This window comes from Bufo gargarizans, chromosome 1 (assembly GCF_014858855.1).
Source record: "Bufo gargarizans isolate SCDJY-AF-19 chromosome 1, ASM1485885v1, whole genome shotgun sequence".
Classification (NCBI taxonomy): Eukaryota; Metazoa; Chordata; class Amphibia; order Anura; family Bufonidae; genus Bufo; species Bufo gargarizans.
The window spans coordinates 189,224,769-189,243,657 of NC_058080.1; the positions used below are offsets into that span (position 1 = coordinate 189,224,769).

Consider the following 18,889-nt stretch of genomic DNA (forward strand, 5'->3'; position numbering starts at 1 on the left):
CTGTGTCCCCATCTAGAATAATGTAAACAATTTTTGAAGGCTGAAAGGGGCTTTGAACTCAGAAAGCCTGGACATGGGGCAGCAGCAGCATTACCACTGAGCTACCGGCTTGCCTGGCACAAAAACGGAGTAGAGTGATGAGGAGCTGCACGGCCGTGAGCAAACAGAGTCTCCGGTGTAAGGAGAGTCAGAGCGGCATGCCGAGGCTCCGCCCCCCGAACGGCGCGAAAAAAGCGCGCAAAATAAGCGCGCGAAAAATATGCGCGAAAATAAGCGCGCGAAAATAAGCACGCGCGAAAATATGCGCGAAAATAAGCGCACGCGCGAATAAGCGCACGCGCGCGAAAATAAACGCACGCGCGAACAAACACCACGTGGAGGAGCGGCCTGCCGGCGGGCGCTGAGAGAGCGCAGCAGCCAAGGCCTGACGAGAGAAGCGCTGAAGCCCACAGTTTAAGGGGGAAGAGATGCCAGTACTCCAGTGCCAAAATGAAGAAAGTGCCCCATCAGGATCCATCTTCAAGCTCACCCAGGTAGCCACAGACAAACAGACACAGAGGGAGGGGGAGGGACTGGGCAATACTTATCTGCTCAGCATGCTCCCTCGATGTCCAGACCAGCAGGGATGCGCCTCTTCAGACTTCTGACTCCAATCCAGGAGAACAGTGCTCTGGAGGAGGGTAGGCAGCAGGCGTCCCAGCAGCTGGTGGGATGCCGGAGCTAACAGGTCGAGCCCGGATCCACTTATCTTCTTGGGGGGAAATGGAGGCAGCCAGGCAACGTCCCAAAGACGGCGGCGGGCACTCCACGGGGGACCAGGAAGGCGCCATGCCGACCTGTGTCCCCATCTAGAATAAAAATAACAAAAAGGAGTAGAATCAGAGAGCGTCAACCTCCTTCACCAGACACTAAGCAAAGACTGAGTTCCTCCTGGTGGAGTCGGGGGGTATAGCCGAGGAGGAGGAGCTCTTTCATTTGCATAGTGTCCCTCCTACTAATACCTCTAAGCTATACCCATGGTCTGTGTCCCCCAATGGAAAAAAGTACGAGAAATTTACCCCCCTTCCAGGTTAAGTTAACAGTGCTGGGTCAGGATCCAGGAACTTCTGGATTGCAGGCAATTTTTTGATATGTCTAAAAGTTTTTGAAAAGTTAGTACACCGGGGTGGGTCCAAACCAGGGTTGGAGTCATAACTCGGCAAACCCGGGCAAGTGCCGGCGCCCAATGCTCCTGAGGGGGCCCACTGAGCTGCTATGAGCACTTCCATCAATACAGATGGAAGCTATCATTGCTGTCACTTCACTTACGCAGTACCCCAGGGATGTCAAACTCTTGGCCCTCCAGCTGTTGCAAAACTACAACTCCCATCATGCCTGGGCATACTACAGCTATCAGGGAATGACATCTGGAGGGCCATGAGTTTGACATCCATGCAGTACCCCTTTGGTGGGCCCTCAGTCACATGAGGCCGGCTGCTGCAGAGACTCGGACATGCCCCTTCTACACAGGACATGTGGAGAGGCAGAGCTGGAGCAGAAGTGTGAACACAGGTTGTCAGTAAGTCTGCACTGTGACTGTCTCTTCCCTGTGGGACAGGAGGGGGACTCTTCGATCTGCTGCTTCATTCTTTTTAGTTGTTTTACTGTTTTATTAAGCAGTTTGCCTCCATGACACCTGTTCCCCCCCCCCCGAATATCCTGTCCTCTCTCATCCTTATGTATCCAGAGCTCCTGTTTCACCCTCCTATCGCTGCACAGACCACCTGCCACTACTTCTTGTATGAATCCCCCCTCAGAGCCCCTTCCACCTACTTCCTGTGTCCACCCCTCCTGTCCATCCAGGGCACCGGGTACCTGTCTTACTCCTCTGCCTCTTATTATGGTGGCGTCTGAACCATATTCACCATAAGGACCTTCTAATGTCACAGGGTCATCTGACTGTGCCGCCCACACTGTACTGTGCCCCTCACCGTACCCCTTTATACCCTGCATTGTGCCCTCTTACCACACCCTGTACAGTGCCCCCTTATGGTGGTTTTATAAATGTATGGCAGTGTTATCACTGTATGGTGGTGGTATCCAATAACCGTATGGTCATAACTGTATCCCCTTCCCTGACCACGTTGCTTTTTTTAGACCTGGCATGAGCGGGAAAAGATACAGATTGCGGTGCTAAGGACCTTTGCGCCACATCTGTGTCAGAAAAATACGCCTAATATAGACGTATTTCTATATAATAAAGGCCCCCGTTATTTTATTATTCGGGGGTAGGGTTAATATCTTTATATTATATAGATTCTAGTGTATTACACTGTGCCCTGTATTTCCCAAAAGATAAATGATCCTTGGGAAACAGTCCTCATCCCCGACCACCAGGAACAGGTAGCGCTCTGTCAGTACATGGCGGCCTCCCATCTCCGCCACGCTGCTCCACTGTGTACTGGTGCTAATTCTGACACTACGGCTGGGTTCACATCCTATTTTTGCCATCCATTTAACGCATACCAAAATTTTATGCGTGAACAGATGCCTCAGAATGATGCCGTACAGTGGCGTCCGTTCACCATACAGTTCCATTGGAAAAAAAAAATAAGTTAATGTATGCAATTTTACTGGATTCTGCAGGATACAAAAACGTGGAGTGTTGCACATTTGTATACATCAAACAGATAGGAAAAACGTGATGTGAACACACTGATGAACCTGGAGCCGGCCCTGGCCCAAACCTTCGCACCTTTGTGCCCCTGCTCTACCAGCACCTTCATCTTCAGTCATCTAGCCTGGCCTTGAAGCGATGGGCTGGCAGAGGAAACAGGTGGAGCAAGACTGCAGTGTGACTACGGCCACCATCGGTGCGCTTAACATCTGCACATGGATTAAAGGTACTTTGTCTCCAGAATGAAGCAATAGGTTGCAAACTGAAAGGTACAGTAACACATTCAGCTGAGCTAGCCCCAAGACATTGTGCCTGGTTCACCAATGAATTTCTTCAGACTCTAACATTACAGGGTTCCCAGAGGTAAGAAGACCACAAAGACTATAGATCAGGGATGGCCAACCTGTGGCTCCCCAGCTGTTTTAAAACTACAGCTCCCACCATGCCCTGTTGTAGGCTGTGTGGGAATGCTGAGAGTTGTAGTTTTGCAACAGCTGGAGAGCCTCAGGTTGGCCATCCCTGCTATAGATGTTCACAAAGCATAGTCTTTTTCAGGATAGATTTCTGGCGCTTGTAATATAGGAAAAGATAGTTGACAGAACTGTCCTTTGGCGACCACAAGGCACAAAAGTGACACATATGCAGTATAAACACGTACTCTCCTGCAGATATCAGATTCTGCTTCTCATCTATCTTCAACCTAGGACGACCAGGCTTCATTTTTAATGGAGATGTGGGTGTCTTCTGTGCTGCTGGTTGAATGAAGTGAGCAAACAACTCGGTTTGCTTCAGAAGGTAATCAAATCTATTGGTGCGGTCTTCTTTCTGTTTAAGACAAGACAAAATCAGGACCCAAGAAGTATTGTTCACAACTGGAAAGACTTGCAAGTTCAACGGGTAAAATACAAAATGTCTTGTAAGTAAACAAGAAATATAAACCAGCGTATTGTCCCCTTCACTTCCTGCTGACTGCCCAACACAGCTGGCGATGACCCAAACCACTGGCGAGGCAGGTCATCACAGCAGGAGGAGAAGCTGGGCGATTTGTACAGCAATAAGATCCTGCTGGATAGGTCATCAATCTTTAAAGGGTCACTGAGTTTTGATGGGTGGGGTCTGACTAGTGCCGAGATCCCCAATGATCTGTACGAGGGGAGAAGCGCATGTATATCGGCCTCTCACTGCTAGGCACAGATTTGAGACAGGTCCATAGACTCCTATAGAGCCCATCACCTGCAGCAATGAGAGCGTATGCTAGACGAGGGCTTCTCTCTCATCGTTCCTGGGTCTCAGCACTCAAGACCCCCACTGCTCAAAACTTTGATACTTTTCTTTGAAATATCAACTTTTTTTCCACTTCTTGTGTACTGCTATCAATACAGGGAGGAGGCGCGATCTCTGTATACAAACCGTGAACTCCACCCTCCTGTACCAATAGCTGTTCACAGGAAGAGAAATGTATAAATTACAGGTTTTACTTTAACTTTCCCCACAAAACCTTATATCAATCCGCTCAGCTCCTGCTCTACAACATGGTGATGTCAGACTGCATTGCAGTTTTTTAGTGACAGGTCCTCTTTAAAAAGGTGTCCTTCCATGTTTAACAGTGCCAGTTGATTTTCAATATGCCCAGCCTCCTTTCGGCCATGGAGAGTCAAGACACCATGTAATACAGCAGCTTTGTAACAGGTACAGCCCCCAACAGTCTGCAAAACACCTAAAAGTAGCTTTCATACAACGTAATAAAAAGTGTTACCCTTTTCTCTTCATAACCAGGATCCATTTCATTGCTCTCTTTTGATTTATTAGGGGAGTCGCTCTCATCTTGTCCAGGGTCCTGTTCCAGCAGAAAGATTGACAACGTATGAGACTAAGGCAAACTCCAAATAGGCAAATCAGACTGATACGTAACTAAACAAAGGGTTAACCCAAGCAGGTATAAAGAGGTGTAAGGAAACGCACGGCACAAGTTCTATGCCAAGCAATGGCAGTCACCACCTCATTCACAGCACATGAGTGCTGGCTACATACATATGGACGAGCTTCTGCTAGTGACGTGACCTGTTACGTTTACATGGCTGTGGCCATCTCCACCCAGGATCCCCTGCATTTCTCTTGTTCTGAAGCCCCCACTCATGCCATTTGTTTCATCTCCCAATAAGCTATTGAGATTGGGGAAGAAAGGCGAAGCCCAGAATGAGTTCTCAACGGGAAACAACAAGCGCTCTGACACTGTCAGCAGGGAGATGGTCCGAGTGCCCGGGCACACAACATTGCGAATATGATCCCACCACAGTTTGGGGCCTTTCTACAGCAGAGCGTGTCAGTCACGTATGCTTCATGCAGTCACCCATCACCGCTGAAAGGTCTACATAGCGATGCACGGTCACCGGATCTCAAAATCGAAACACAACCCCTAATACTAGAGAATGTAGTCATAGATACCCACGCGTGGTTGTGAAACATGCAGGATTTCTGTAATGAATGTCAGATGGATGGGGTCCGACACCTCCGCAGCTCCAGAGCTAGGTGTATGGAGTGGAAGCAGAAATAGCGGGGGGGCCGGGTGTCAGACCACCACCAATGTGATACTGATGCCAGGTCAGCAATATCTGAAGCCCAGAGAAGCCCTGTAATGTCGATGCGTAGCCCTAGTCCAAGGTATAATCTCATGAAGTATGGCAAACACCCTCTTCAGGCTAAGCCCAGTATAATAAACCCATGATGCTCCAGAGCTGACCCACATCATCCACCAAATACAGACTAGACAACTAATAAGAACCCCATAGTCACAGACTGCTAAGCCTGCCCGGGGGTCAAGCTTCTCCCAGCGGAGTGATCTACAGTAGCGAGGAGCGAACTTGTGTTTGAAGTTTGCGGTACAAGGTTCAGGATATCTAAGAATTCCGTTATGGATTCCGCTACCACAGGCCATAACTCCACCACATAGACCTGACACACGGAACACACTGAAGCTGTGCACTGCTGATGTCATTGCTTCCAACTGTCTTTTGCATATGAAAATAATGAAGCCACACGTGGCCAGGACAGACTCCCCATGGATGTGGCTCCATGTTGCTTAGGAGCTTAAAAGGGAGTTGGTCACCCTGAATCTGGACTGTTACCTGCAGTAACACAGGAGCAGTGCTGTACAGAGTCCACATTGACTTTGTTTTTACGTATACTACGGCCCCTCCGTTCTCCCACTCTAAGTACTTAAAGGGGATGAGCAAGAATTGGGGGGGGGGGGGTTGTTGGTAAATTAACCACCGCCCCTTGGCCTGACCTGGGTTGGCTCCCCACTTCTCTTCCCAGCCTGCACTCTGTATCCTGTTTGATGCCACCTGCAGCCAATCACTGGCCACAGCAGGGACCAGCTGCCACTTGCGTTTTTACTGGATCCGGCAGTGCAGCATAAACTCTTCCGTTACGGATAATACAACCATCTGCATCAGTCATGAACAGATCCGGTTGTATTATCTTTAACATAGCCAAGACGGATCGTTATAAACAGCACTGAAAGTCAATGGGGGACGGATCCGTTTTCTATTGTGTCACAGAAAACGGATCCGTCCCCATTGACATACATTGTGAGTCATGACGGATCAGTCATGCTCCGCATCCCAGGACAGAAAGCAAACTGCAACATGTTGCGGTTTGCTCTCCAGTATAGGAACGCAACTAGTGTGAAAGTAGCCTTACATCATGACAAATGAGGTCATGATGTAAGGCTCGTGACACCGCCGCACTTGCCCGCATTAGTTTTCATAGAGATGTATTAATGCCGTATCCGGTACCAAGTGGTCCGGAAATTGCCAGATACAGTTTTCCTGTCTGCGCATGCGCCGGGATATAGGAGGAGCTACTTTCGCTTTTGATCTTTAAAAAAAAAATTGAAATACCAGATCCATTATTCTGGATGATACGGATCCAGAAAAAAAAAATAAGCTATCCGTTTGTATACGGCTTGCTGGATCAGGCAAGCAGCTCTATTGCCGGATTCTAACAATGCTAGTGTGAAAGTACCCTTAGGCTACTTTCACACTTGTGGCAGAGTGATCTGGCAAGCAGTCTGTTGCCGGAACTGCCTGCCGAATCAGGCAAAACATGTGCCAACTGATCCTGATCAGTCTTACAAACGCATTGAAATGCCGTATCCGTCTTTCCGGTGTCATCCGGCATTTATTTTCTTCACTTTTTTTCTCAGTCTGCCCATGTGCAGACCGGAAGGACGGATCCAGCACTAATACATTGCTAGGCAAAGACAGGCGGAGAGACTGATCCGTCCGCATGACAGGCGGAGAGATGGATCCGTCTCGTACATTTTTTCAAATCTTTACCGGTCTGCGCATGCCGGATTCGGCACTAATACATTCCTATGGGAAAATATGCCGGCATTCAGGCATGCCTTCAGTATTTTTCGCCAGAGATAAAACCGGAGCATGCTACAGTTTTATCTTTTGCCTGATCAGTCAAAACGACTGAACTGAAGACATCCTGAACGGATTATGCTCCATTCAGAATGCATGGGGATATGCCTGATCAGTTCTTTTCCGGTATTGAGCCCCTGTGACGGAACTCAGTGTCGTAAAAGAAAAACACTAGTGGGAAAGTACCCTTAGGGCTCTTTCACACTTGCGTTCTTTTGTTCCGGCATAGAGTTCCTTCGTCGGGGCTCTATGCCGGAAGAATCCTGATCAGGATTATCCCAATGCATTCTGAATGGAGAGAAATCCATTCAGGATGCATCAGGATGTCTTCAGTTCAGGACCGGAACGTTTTTTGGCCGGTGAAAATACTGCAGCATGGTGCGCTTTTTGCTACGGCCAAAAATCCTGAACACTTGCCGCAAGGCCGGATCCGGAATTAATGCCCATTAAAAGGCATTGATCCGGATTCGGCCTTAAGCTAAACGTCGTTTCGGCGCATTGCCGGATACGACGTTTAGCTTTTTCTGAATGGTTACGCTAAAGTCCTGGCAGCCATGGTAAAGTGTAGTGGGGAGCTGGGGAGCAGTATACTTAAGTGTGAAAGTAGCTTCAGACGGATCCGTCCAGACTTTACATTGAAAGTCAATGGGGGACGGATCCGTTTGAAAATTGAGCCATATTGTGTCAAATTCAAACGATCCGTCCCCATTGACATTGTAAGGCCGGACGGGTCTGTTTGCCTCCGAGCTGAGCCCAAACACTGCAAGACTTATGCATTCTGAGCAGATCCGCATCCACTCAGAATGCATTAGGGCTGGACGGATGCATTCGGGGCCGCTTGTGAGAGCCTTTAAACAGAACTCACAAGCGGAGCCCTGAACGCTAGTGTGAAAGTAGCCTAACACTGAACACATTTTGTAGACGGATCCGTCTTCAAATGCTTTCAGTACACTTGCGTTTTTTCCGGATCACGCAAGTGCGAAAGAGGCCTTAGGCCTTGCCGGAATTACATGCCGGATCCGGAAAAACGCAAGTGTACTGAAAGCATTTGAAGACGGATCCGTCTTCAAAATGCTTTCAGTGTTACTATGGCAGCCAGGACGCTATTAAAGTCCTGGTTGCCATAGTAGGAGCGGGTAGCGGTATACTTACAGTCTGCGCGGCTCCCGGGGCACTCCAGAAGGATGTCAGATCGCCCCATGCGATCATGTCATCCATGCGTGTGGGGCGCCCTGACGTCACTCTGGAGCGCCCCGGGAGCCGCACGGACGGTAAGTATACTGCTCCCCCGCTCCCCACTACACTTTACCATGGCTGCCAGGACTTTAGCGTCCCGGCAGCCATGGTAACCACTCTAAAAAAGCTAAACGTCGTATCCGGCAATGGGCCAAAATGACGTTTAGCTTAAGGCCGGATCCGGATTATTGCCTTTCAATGGGCATTAATTCCGGATCCGGCCTTGCGGCAAGTCTTCAGGATTTTTGGCCGGCGCAAAAAGTGCAGCATGCTGCAGTATTTTCTCCGGCCAAAAAACGTTCCGTTCCAGAACTGAAGACATCCTGAACGGATTTCACTCCATTCAGAATGCATTAGGATAAAACTGATCAGGATTCTTCCGGCATAGAGCCCCGACGACGGAACTCTATGCCGGAACCGGCCAACGCAAGTGTGAAAGTACCCTTAGTTGTCAATAAGAAAGCAGCACACGAAGGCTGTCACCTCAGGGCCATAACAAAGACACAGGCCTGAGCCCATTGTTCTCCGTCCTTCCATGTCAGCCACCTGAGGCGCGGCTATTACATAAGCGATGGCGCTGGATGCGGCGGGGAGTGATGGGGAAGGGATCACCGCTCACCTCCACCGCTTCCTCCTTCGCCGCGGCTTCATCTTTCCCCGGCTGCGGTTTGTTCCCGTCAGCATCCGTCGCCTCTTCCACCGTCATCTTCTCTTCTTCTTCCTTCACCTCGCTGGCCGGTTCTTTCCGCTGCTCGGTACTTTCCTCGGACATGTCTGCTCACACGGCACAACCGACAATAGACAGGAGCCGGCTCAGGAGGGGGCGGCGCGATGCTGCACGAGGCTGGCGGGAGTCACTCCGGAGCTGAAAGCGCGCGCTCACCCTGCAGCTGCTGCCGGCTTTTTTTTTTTTCCTTCAATCAAGTCGTTTAAAAGTGGGCGGGGCCTTGCATGAAATCGCGCGATATCTCCTTTAACTAGTACGCAGAGAACCCTTGTTTAGTTCCCGAGTGGATGCGCGCGCGTGACCCGGTTCACGGACTCGTATGGCTTATAACATGGAGGCTGTGTAACGCGTGAGACTACAATACCCATGATGCTGTTCGAAACACCGGTCTCCTAGACTGCGTCTTTCACTTGCACGGCATGCTGGGACTGATAGTTCCCTTTACAAGACTCCCTAGCTCCTACTCTGAAGTGGTGGATGAATGAGAGGAGGAGACCAGGGAGCTGCGCGGCGGGCGCTCATTCTCGCGAGATTACGCAGATGCCGCGCTCTCCAGGTGCTGCCTGGTTTTGTCATCTCCTTCCATTGTTTGAAGTTTGGCGCCTTGTTTTGTCGTTGTTCTCACAGTGCGCCCTGGCCTTCCCTGACCGTGATATGTAATGGAAGCGTTAATCCATGGGACCTAGGGAGGGATTTCGCGTTTCATTTAAACGCCCCTTGGTTAGACTACAGGGTTAACGTGTGAAGGCAGCAGTTCATTAGACAACATGGGTTTTCTTACTATCCCCACAATACAGCCTGGCGGTTTCTGAGATACTGATGACTTCGCCTCAGGATAGGCCGTCAATATTTGATCAGTGGGGTCTGACATCCAGGGCGCCCACCGATCAGCTGTTTGAGAAGGTAGCGGCCTTCTCTTTTATGTTCATCATCACAGAAAATGAATGGGGCTGAGCTGTTCTACCAATTACAGCCGCTATACCAGGGATCAGCAACCTCCGGCACTCCAGCTGTTCTGAAACTACAACTCCCAGAATCCTCCTTTTACTTCTGTGGGAGTTGCAAAAGCAGCCGAGTAAGTTTGCATGCTGGGAATTGTAGTTTCACAGCAGCTGGAGTGCGGAAGGTTGCTGATCCCTGTGCTATACAATGTGAGCAAAAAAGGCCATGGTGCTGATTGGCAGCGGACCCACCGATCGGGTACTGATGACCTATCCAAAGGATAGATCACTGGTGGCGAACCTATGGCCCGGGTGCCAGAGGCGGCACTCAGAGCCCTCTCTGTGGGCACCGCACTCTAGAATAAGTCTATGGTGTACCAATATGCCTTGGACTTTTCCTGCCATTCATCAGCGCAGGGCGCACTATGTACGGCACAGGTAGTGCACTGACTGTAGGCAGGCTATTATAGCTAAATGATAAAGTACATGGACGGGATATACTATATTGGACTGCAGTATTCAGGTTTAATTTCCGTGTTGGCACTTTGGGATAAATAAGTGGGATTTGGGTTGCAGTTTGGGCACTCAGTCTATAAAAGGCTCACCATCACTGGGATAGGTTATCCGTATAAAAATCCTGGAAAACCCCTTTAAGGCTATGTTCACATGCTGCTGAATTGTCATTGTGCATTTTCATGCGACAGTTTGCAGCAATGCACATTACCAGCAAGCAGATTTGGGCACATGCGGCGCTTGTATGCTACCCTTGCCACTAGGTAGTGATGGAGGCAGAGTGATCAGCCCCGGCCTATTCACTATCATATACGCCAGTTTCCTGGCATAAATGACAATTGAAATCTACTCCAGCTGGATTTCATTCTAGGCGCATGAACTGTGCCTCGTCATATATTAAAGGGGCTTGGAATTTGATATTGATGGCCTATCCTCAGGATAGGTACTCAATCTCAGATCAGCAGGGTCCAACACCCCACACCCCCGCCGATCAGCTGTTTGAAGAGGCAGCGCTTGTACGAGTGCTGCCTTCTCTTCATTGTTTACCTGCTCGCCATCGCAATTGCCCCGGTCCTATAAACTTAAATAGAAGGCTCCATCATATTCACTATTCATCATTGTAAGGCCCCATGCACATGGCCGTGTTTCACAGCCGTGTGCGGGCCGTGGAACCGCGGCCTGGATCCCTCCTGAGAGCAGGAGTGCACGGCGTCACTGGTTGCTATGACGCCGTGCGCTCCCTGCTGCCGGCACAGTACAGTAATACACTGGTATAGATCATTCACACGTCTGTAGTGCATTGCGGATCAGGCAATACACCCGGCCGGCACCCCCATAGAAATGCCTATTCTTGTCCGCAATTGCGGACAAGAATAGGACATGCTCTATTTTCTTGCGGAGCGGAAGATCGGGGGCGTGCTCCGGAAATGCGGATGCAGAGAGCATATAGTGTGCTCTCGGCATCTCTTCCAGCCCCATAGAGAATAAATGGGTCCGCACCCCTTTCACATAATTGCGAAACGGGTGCGGACAACACTTGCAGACATGCGAATGGACATGAATTTTATTTACACATTGTCACGGGAATGGCTGTGGACTTCACACTTTCCATTGCAAAGGGTCAAATCTGGTGGAGATCCGCAACAAAAATTGACATGCTGTGTGAAGACTTCTGAAGGACGACTTTTAGCTTGGTATCATTTTGGGGTACATAACACTTTTTAATAATTTGTTCTGTTTTTTTGTGAATAAGCAAAAAAACAGCAATTCTGCCTTTTACGGTATTCACCATACGGAATAAATGACATGATAATGGTTTATTCTGAATCATTACGGACGTGACAATACCAACTATTTTATTTTTGCAATTTTTCCTTTTTTTTCAGTAGACAAAAAAGTATTTTTTTTTAGCTTACAGCTTTTCTTAAATTAATAAAACTTAAACTTTTTTATTATTATTTACTAGTCCCACAAAGGGACTTTGACAGGCATTCTTTTGATCGCTTCTATAGTAGAGTTGTCACGATGCCCAAATTTTGCTTCAATTTCGATACCATAAAAAAGTATTGTGACACTCGATACCACGCGTGACACCAAAAAAGCAGCGTGCATTACGCATTTTATAGAACGTCCGGCCCATAATAGAACAGTCCTATCCTATTTTTTGGGGGCACAAGGTGACTAAAAAATGGTGAATCGCGCAGTTTTTATTTTTCTGTTATGGCTTTCACCACATAGGAGATATTTTTTTATATTTTGGACTTTTCGGATGTGGCGGTATGTAATATGTTTATTTATTGTTTATATCTTTTATATGAAAAATTGGGAAAGGAGGTGATTCATACTTAATATTTTGGTGGGGGGTTTTTTTTCTTACTTTTTATTTAATAACTATTTCCCTCTTAGGGGGTAGAACCTGGCTTCTTTTAATCCCTTGTCCTATTCACCCTAATAGAGCTCTATTAGGGTGAATAGAACTTTACACTGTCCCTGCTGCCCTGTGCATAATGCACACAGCAGCAGGGAGCTTACCATGGCAGCCAGGGCTTTAGTAGCATCCTGGCTGCCATGGTAACCGAGCCCCACAGCCTCACAACTGCCACTGCACCACCAATGAAGAGGACGGAGGGGACCCTGTGGCCACTTGTACCAATGATTTTAATACTTGGGGGGGGGGGGGGGGGGCGCTTAAAGGGGTATTCCCATCTCAGACAATGGGGGAATATCACTAGGTCCCTCACCTACAACGAGAATGGAGCGGGGAGAGCTGTGGCTGGAGGACCCCAGATTTAGCGGGGTCCGTCCACCACCAATCGCTGCTCCTATAGAAAAGAATGGGAGCGCACACGCAGCCCCTGCTCCCATTCATTTCTATGGGGCAGACGGAAATAACCGAGCAAGTGCTCGGCTGCCCCATATAAATTAATGGAGGGCGGCTGCACATGCGCAGTGCGCCCTCCGTTCATTTCCCCGCTCCGTTCTTATTGTAGGTGCGGGTCACAGCGGTGGGACCCGCACCTATCAGACATCAGAGGCATATCCTAGCGATATGCCCACATTGTCTGAGATGGGAAAACCCCTTTAAGGACCCTGAGATTTTCAATTTTAGCGTTTTCGTTTTTCACTTCCCGCCTTCCCATAGTCCTAACTTTTTTTTATTTTTCCATTCAAATAGCCTTATCTAATATTTTACAGGACAAGTTGTACTTTCTAATGGCACCATTTACGGTTGCATACCATGTAGTAGGAAGCGGAAAAAAATTCCAAATGGGGTAGAATTGGGAAAAAACGCAATTCTCATTAAAGGTTTTTATTTTTTTATACTGTACACTATGCAGTAAAATTGACCTGTTTTCTTCATTCTCCAGGTCAGTATGGTTACAACGATACCACACTTGTATAATTTTTCTTGCGTTTTAATACTGAATTTAAAAAAAAAAAAACTTTGAGGGGAAAAAAGAAATGTATAACCATATTCTGACCCCTATAACTTTTTTGAAGTTATGTATACGGGACTGTGTGAGGGCTCATTTTTTGCGGGACAATCTGTACTTTTCAGTGATACCAATTTGAAGTGTGTGCGTCTTTTTGATCACTTTTTATAAAAAAGTGGCAGTTTTTTTTTTCCCCCCATTTGCCGTATTCCATTAATATTGTTATATTTTATTTGTATGGGCATTTTCGCACGCGGCGATGCCCATGATGTTTATTTTTTTATTGGTTAGGTATTTTTATTTTACGGAAAGTGGGGGATTTGAACTTTTTTTTTGTTTTATATATATATATCAATAAAATTCCTTTTATTTATTTATTTATTTACTTTTTAAGGCTACTTTCACACTAGCGTTCGGGGCTCCGCTTGTGAGTTCCGTTCAAAGGCTCTCACAAGCGGCCCCGAACGCTTCCGTCCAGCCCTAATGCATTCTGAGTGGATGCGGATCCGCTCAGAATGCATCAGTCTGGCAGCGTTTGGCCTCCGCTCCGCTCAGCAGGCGGACACCTGAACGCTGCTTGCAGCGTTCGGGTGTCCGCCTGGCCGTGCGGAGGCAAACGGATCCGTCCAGACTTACAATGTAAGTCAATGGGGATGGATCCGTTTGAATATGACACACTATGGCTCAATTTTCAAACGGATCTGTCCCCCATTGACTTTCAATGTAAAGTCTGGACGGATCCGTCTGAGGCTACTTTGACACTTAGAATTTTTTTTACAATATAATGCAGACGGATCCGTTCTGAACGGATCCACCGTCTGCATTATATGAGCAGATCCGTCTCAGACGGATCCGCTCTGAACGCAAGTGTGAAAGTAGCCTAACTTTTTGTCACCTTGGGTGACAATAACTGGTAATCTTTAGATTTCCCATTGTGTTCATTGATGGCTATATAGCCATCATTGAACAGTTCATTTGCACTATACCAATACAATGCTGCCACCTAGTGGCCTGTATTGGTATATTCCTAAAAATTGGCTCGGAAGTCTGCTTGAGGCTTCGGGCTATTAAAGAGATTTAACAGGTTCCCTGATCTCAGTTGGGGAACGCTGTTACCGGAGCAAAAGCGCGCGTCTTCCGCTTCTGGGCTGATCGCATACATGTGCTGCGTGTCTTTGCTATTTAAAATAGCAGAAACCCGGTGGCTATGGAGCCCCCTGCACATGCGAGCGGGCGCCATGTTTAGGGACTGGACTTCCGCCGTACATATACGGTGAAGGTCCTTAAGGGGTTAATACTGGGGTGGGGGGGGGGGTGCACTGCGTCACCAATTACTTTAATACTAGGGTGGGGGGGGGGGGGTGAGGGTGCACTGCGCCACCAATGTTTTTAATACTTGGGGGGGAGGGCGCACTGCGTCACCAATGATAATTAACATTTAATACAGATACAGGAGGCGGGTGCCGGCGGCAGAATCACATAGCCAGCACCCTGCCTCTATGACAGGGAGCTGTGATCAGTGGCAGTTAACCCCTCAGGACCGGCACCTGAGGGGTTAACTGCTGCTGATCGCAGCTCCGTCATAGAGGTCAGGTGCCGGCTATGTGTTTCTGCTGCCGGCACCCGCCTCCTGTATCTGTATTAATGAGTTACTTATCTTCATTGGTGGCCCCAGCCCCTCCCCTTCTCTGTCCCTCTCTCTTCTCATTGGTGGTAGCAGGACAGGGGGGAGGGAGAGAGTGACTCCTTCTCCCCTGTGCTGCTGAGGAAACATGGAGTGCGAATCGATACCTGTACAAAAGTATCGATTGGGTATCAATAATTCGATACCCAGTGCAACACTATTCTATAGTACACTGTACTGCTTATGCAGTACAGTGTATTATACTGTCAGTGCTGTACTAACAGGCACCATCAGAGAGATGCAGCCCGATAGGGATAGACTGTATGGGGGCCTTTATTAGCCCCCAGGCTCCATTCAAAGACATTGGCACCCCACAATCTCATTCACAGGGTGCCAATGGGACACAGAGGGAGCTTCCTTCCGTTAAACCATTTAGGTCACTGTTGCTCCACAGGAGATCAGTGCATCGCTTAGGCCTCATGCTCACGGCTGTTGCACTGCCGTTCCGTGCATTGGGGTCCGCAATTTGCTGTCCCCAATGCATTGGCACCATCCATGCAGATGCCGCAGACGGATCCAGACCCATTCAACTTGAATCTGTCCGCACCGCAAAAAAATAGTACATGTTCAATTTTCTTACAGTGCGGAGGCACGGAAAGAGTGCTCTCGTGGGATTTTGTACCTCCGTTCTGAATCAAGTGAATGGGTCCGTATCCGTGATGCGGTGCAAAATGTGGGCCGCAATACGGGCAACGGCCATGTGCATGAGGCCTTAGACTAGGCCACCGTAAATAGGTGGCAGCAGCCTAAACTAAAACCTGTTAGTGACCTCTAAGGCATTAATCCACAAATACAGCAGCCTTTCTTATAATAAGCTCTCCTCTGTCCTTGTCCACCGTGTGTGTTATTTGGTTAGTCAGAGGTTATCCGAGATTTTGATATTGATGGCCTATCCTCAGGATTTATTAAACTAAATTTTAAAAATTGTTTGAAGAAAGAAACAGTCATTAGGCAGAGTCCTGTAGAATACAACTGTGAGGCAGAACAGTATGTCAGGCACAATAGTTTCTGATCAACTCAATTCATTAAATTGAAGTTTAAAAATTAAAGAAAAATCCATTCAACAGTCAAGTAGAATACAGCTGTGACACAGACAAGTACATCAGCCACAAAAATCTCTGATCTGAATTTATAAATAGTTTGAGAAGAAAACAGTCTACACTAGTCTTAACTGAATTTTTGAATCCCTTTACGCATAATCACATACAGGTATGCGGCATACTCTCATATGGTAAGCTTGCTCCATATTTCGCAGGTGCCGCCTGTATAAAACAGGAGGTATCCGTCCGCAATGACTGGGATCAGCAATTTTGTCGAAGCCAGGTGTTTAACCCTTAAGATGCTGCTGTTAATAGCAACTACGGCATCTTTGAGAGAGGGAGGGGGCTTCTTTGCTTTCCGATCAGAGCACCTACGGGAAAATAGTTCGGCTAAAAATATCAAGAATTCAAATCAACCTCCCTCTTTTCAATTTGACAAATAAAATAAACATAAAAAAAAATATAATAGGTATTGCCACATCTTAAAATGCCTGAACTATTAAAATAAAATATTTTTCCTGTTCAGTGAACATTGTAATGGGGAAAAAAAAAATCCATTGCCATTTTTCCAAACACCCCCACAGCGGCATGACAGGAGGAGGATACCCCGCCTCCCCAGGGACAGGAAACAACGTGGAGATCTTTAAATACTCCCCTCCCCTTACCTGCTCCAGTTGTTTCCTGTCCCTCTGGGAGCAAGCGTGGAGTTTTTCGCTGGTGGGATTTTGTTTAAGTTTCCCATCGCTAAAGTCGACGGAGGTCGATAGGGGAGCAGGATCGCGGGACTGCGGTGCGGTTCTCCCTGTCTCCCAGGCACAAGTCCTCCGGTGGAGGCAGCCCCGGGCAGCGCTTCCTTGCTGGTATCGCGAGAAGAAGCCACAGGATCGTGGGTCACGTGAGCGCAAGCTCACAGGCGCCGGAGTAGAACGTCATTTCCCTCAGAGAATTCAAAAAAGCGGCGGGAATCGGCGGCGTCCTGAGAACAGCCTGCAGCATGTCGGCATCAGGAGAGGACGCAATGCGCAGACCCTCGGATCCTTCCAAGACCGGCAGCCCGGTAAGCTACCCTCCTCTGGAGGGAAATGATAAATGCCTATGTTTGCCTGTGTTCACTGAGGGGTTAAAATTTCTGGCCTTCTGTTACACTGGATAAGGGACTGTACCTCTCCCTTTCTTTACAGACTAGGCAGCCCCCCTTTTTTATTAAACAAACTTTCTGACTTATATCTATAGGTCAGGGAAGTTCAGAAGCCAGAGTCCCAGCGAGTCAAAAAGTGTTCCATTTGTAAAAAGGCCTTACCATCAGGGTATAAGAAAGCCCTCTGTGCAAAGTGTTTGGAAAAGATTATGTCAGAAGAGTCCCCCTCCTTATTGGACAATATTAGAAGTATTATTAAGGATGAAGTAAGCAGCGCTGTGGATCAAAGACTAGCTGCTACGTCCCAGAAGCCTTCTACTTCTATGACTGAGATGCCTGCGACTTTAGAGTCGGAATATCAGGAAGAGGATTTTGATGAAGGGGAGCTCTCGGAGACTGAACCTCTTTCCTCTGAAGATGAGTCCGGGAAGCCTCTTTGTTCCATTGAGGAGACCGAAGTATTATTAAAGACCATTAGGGCGAGTCTAAACAGTCCAAAGCTATACAGGATTTAATGTTTAAGGGCTTAGGAGAAAAAAGGAAGAGGGTTTTCCCCCTCCACTCTAATATTATAAAATTAATTAATAAGTAGTGGACCGATGTGGAAAAAAGACCAAGCGTATCTAGGGTCTTAAAAAGAAAATATCCCTTTGCTGAGGAAGATACGTCCTCTTGGGACAAATGTCCTAAGGTGGATGCCCCCGTAGCAAAGATTACGAAGAAGTCAGCTTTACCCTTTGAGGATTTAGGTCTCTTAAAAGACCCAATGGATAAGAGAAGCGAGGCCCTATTAAAAAAATCTTGGGAGGCTTCCATGTCCATTCTTAGACCTAGCGTAGCCTCAACGTATACAGCCAGGTCCATGTCTATCTGGTTAAACCAGCTTGAGGAACATCTAATATCTGGAACCCCTAGAGAGGATATTTTAGCTTCTCTGCCAGTTCTTAAACAGGCGGCAATATTTTTGGCTGATGCTTCGGTCGACTCTATTAAGTTAGCAGCCAGATCTGCGGCCCTCTCGAACTCTACCAGAAGGGCGGTGTGGCTTAGGTCCTGGTCAGGTGATGCGGTATCCAAAAACAAGCTCTGCAGCATCCCCTGCGAAGGTGATAGGGTGTTTGGGTCAGTCCTGGACGACATCCTAGAAAAAGCCACAGACAGAAAGAAGGGGTTTCCCTCGGAACAAAATAATTTTCGTCAGAGACGTTTTTTTCCTACATCTAGGGGCAGACAAGACCAAAAAAGAAAGGATTTTTCCCCCCGGTGGCGTTCGGGAAGAGGAAGAGGTCGAAGGTTTTTATTCAACCCCTCTGACTCCTCCCAAAGGTCATCAAAACAATGACGCCAGATGCAGGGTAGGAGGAAGACTGAAGTACTTCCTTCCAGCCTGGGAGAGTATCTCCAATTCCCCATGGGTGTTGGACGTAGTCTCATCAGGCCTAAAGTTGGAGTTTTCCACTCTTCCCCAGGAGGTGTTCCACATCACCAAAAAAGCCGATCCAGTCCAAGCTTTAATACTAGATCAGGTAAAAATCCTTTTACAAATAGAAGCTATAGCGTCAGTTCCCCTAGCAGAACAGGGAACAGGTTA

General features: G+C 47.9%; 1 protein-coding gene across 1 annotated transcript in view; it reads right to left on the reverse strand.

Moving 5' to 3' along the window:
- SMARCA5 (SWI/SNF related, matrix associated, actin dependent regulator of chromatin, subfamily a, member 5) overlaps positions 1 to 9,474 on the reverse strand; it is a 39,185-nt gene extending 29,711 nt beyond the window's left edge. The window contains exons 1-3 of the mRNA XM_044300532.1: positions 8,942 to 9,474; positions 4,413 to 4,493; positions 3,315 to 3,481 (exon numbers count right to left, since the gene is read on the reverse strand). Of these exons, the coding sequence (XP_044156467.1) occupies positions 3,315 to 3,481; positions 4,413 to 4,493; positions 8,942 to 9,094 (401 nt within the window). The 5' untranslated portion in view covers positions 9,095 to 9,474. The remainder of the gene's footprint in view (positions 1 to 3,314; positions 3,482 to 4,412; positions 4,494 to 8,941) is intronic.
- Positions 9,475 to 18,889: the final 9,415 nt, after the last annotated feature.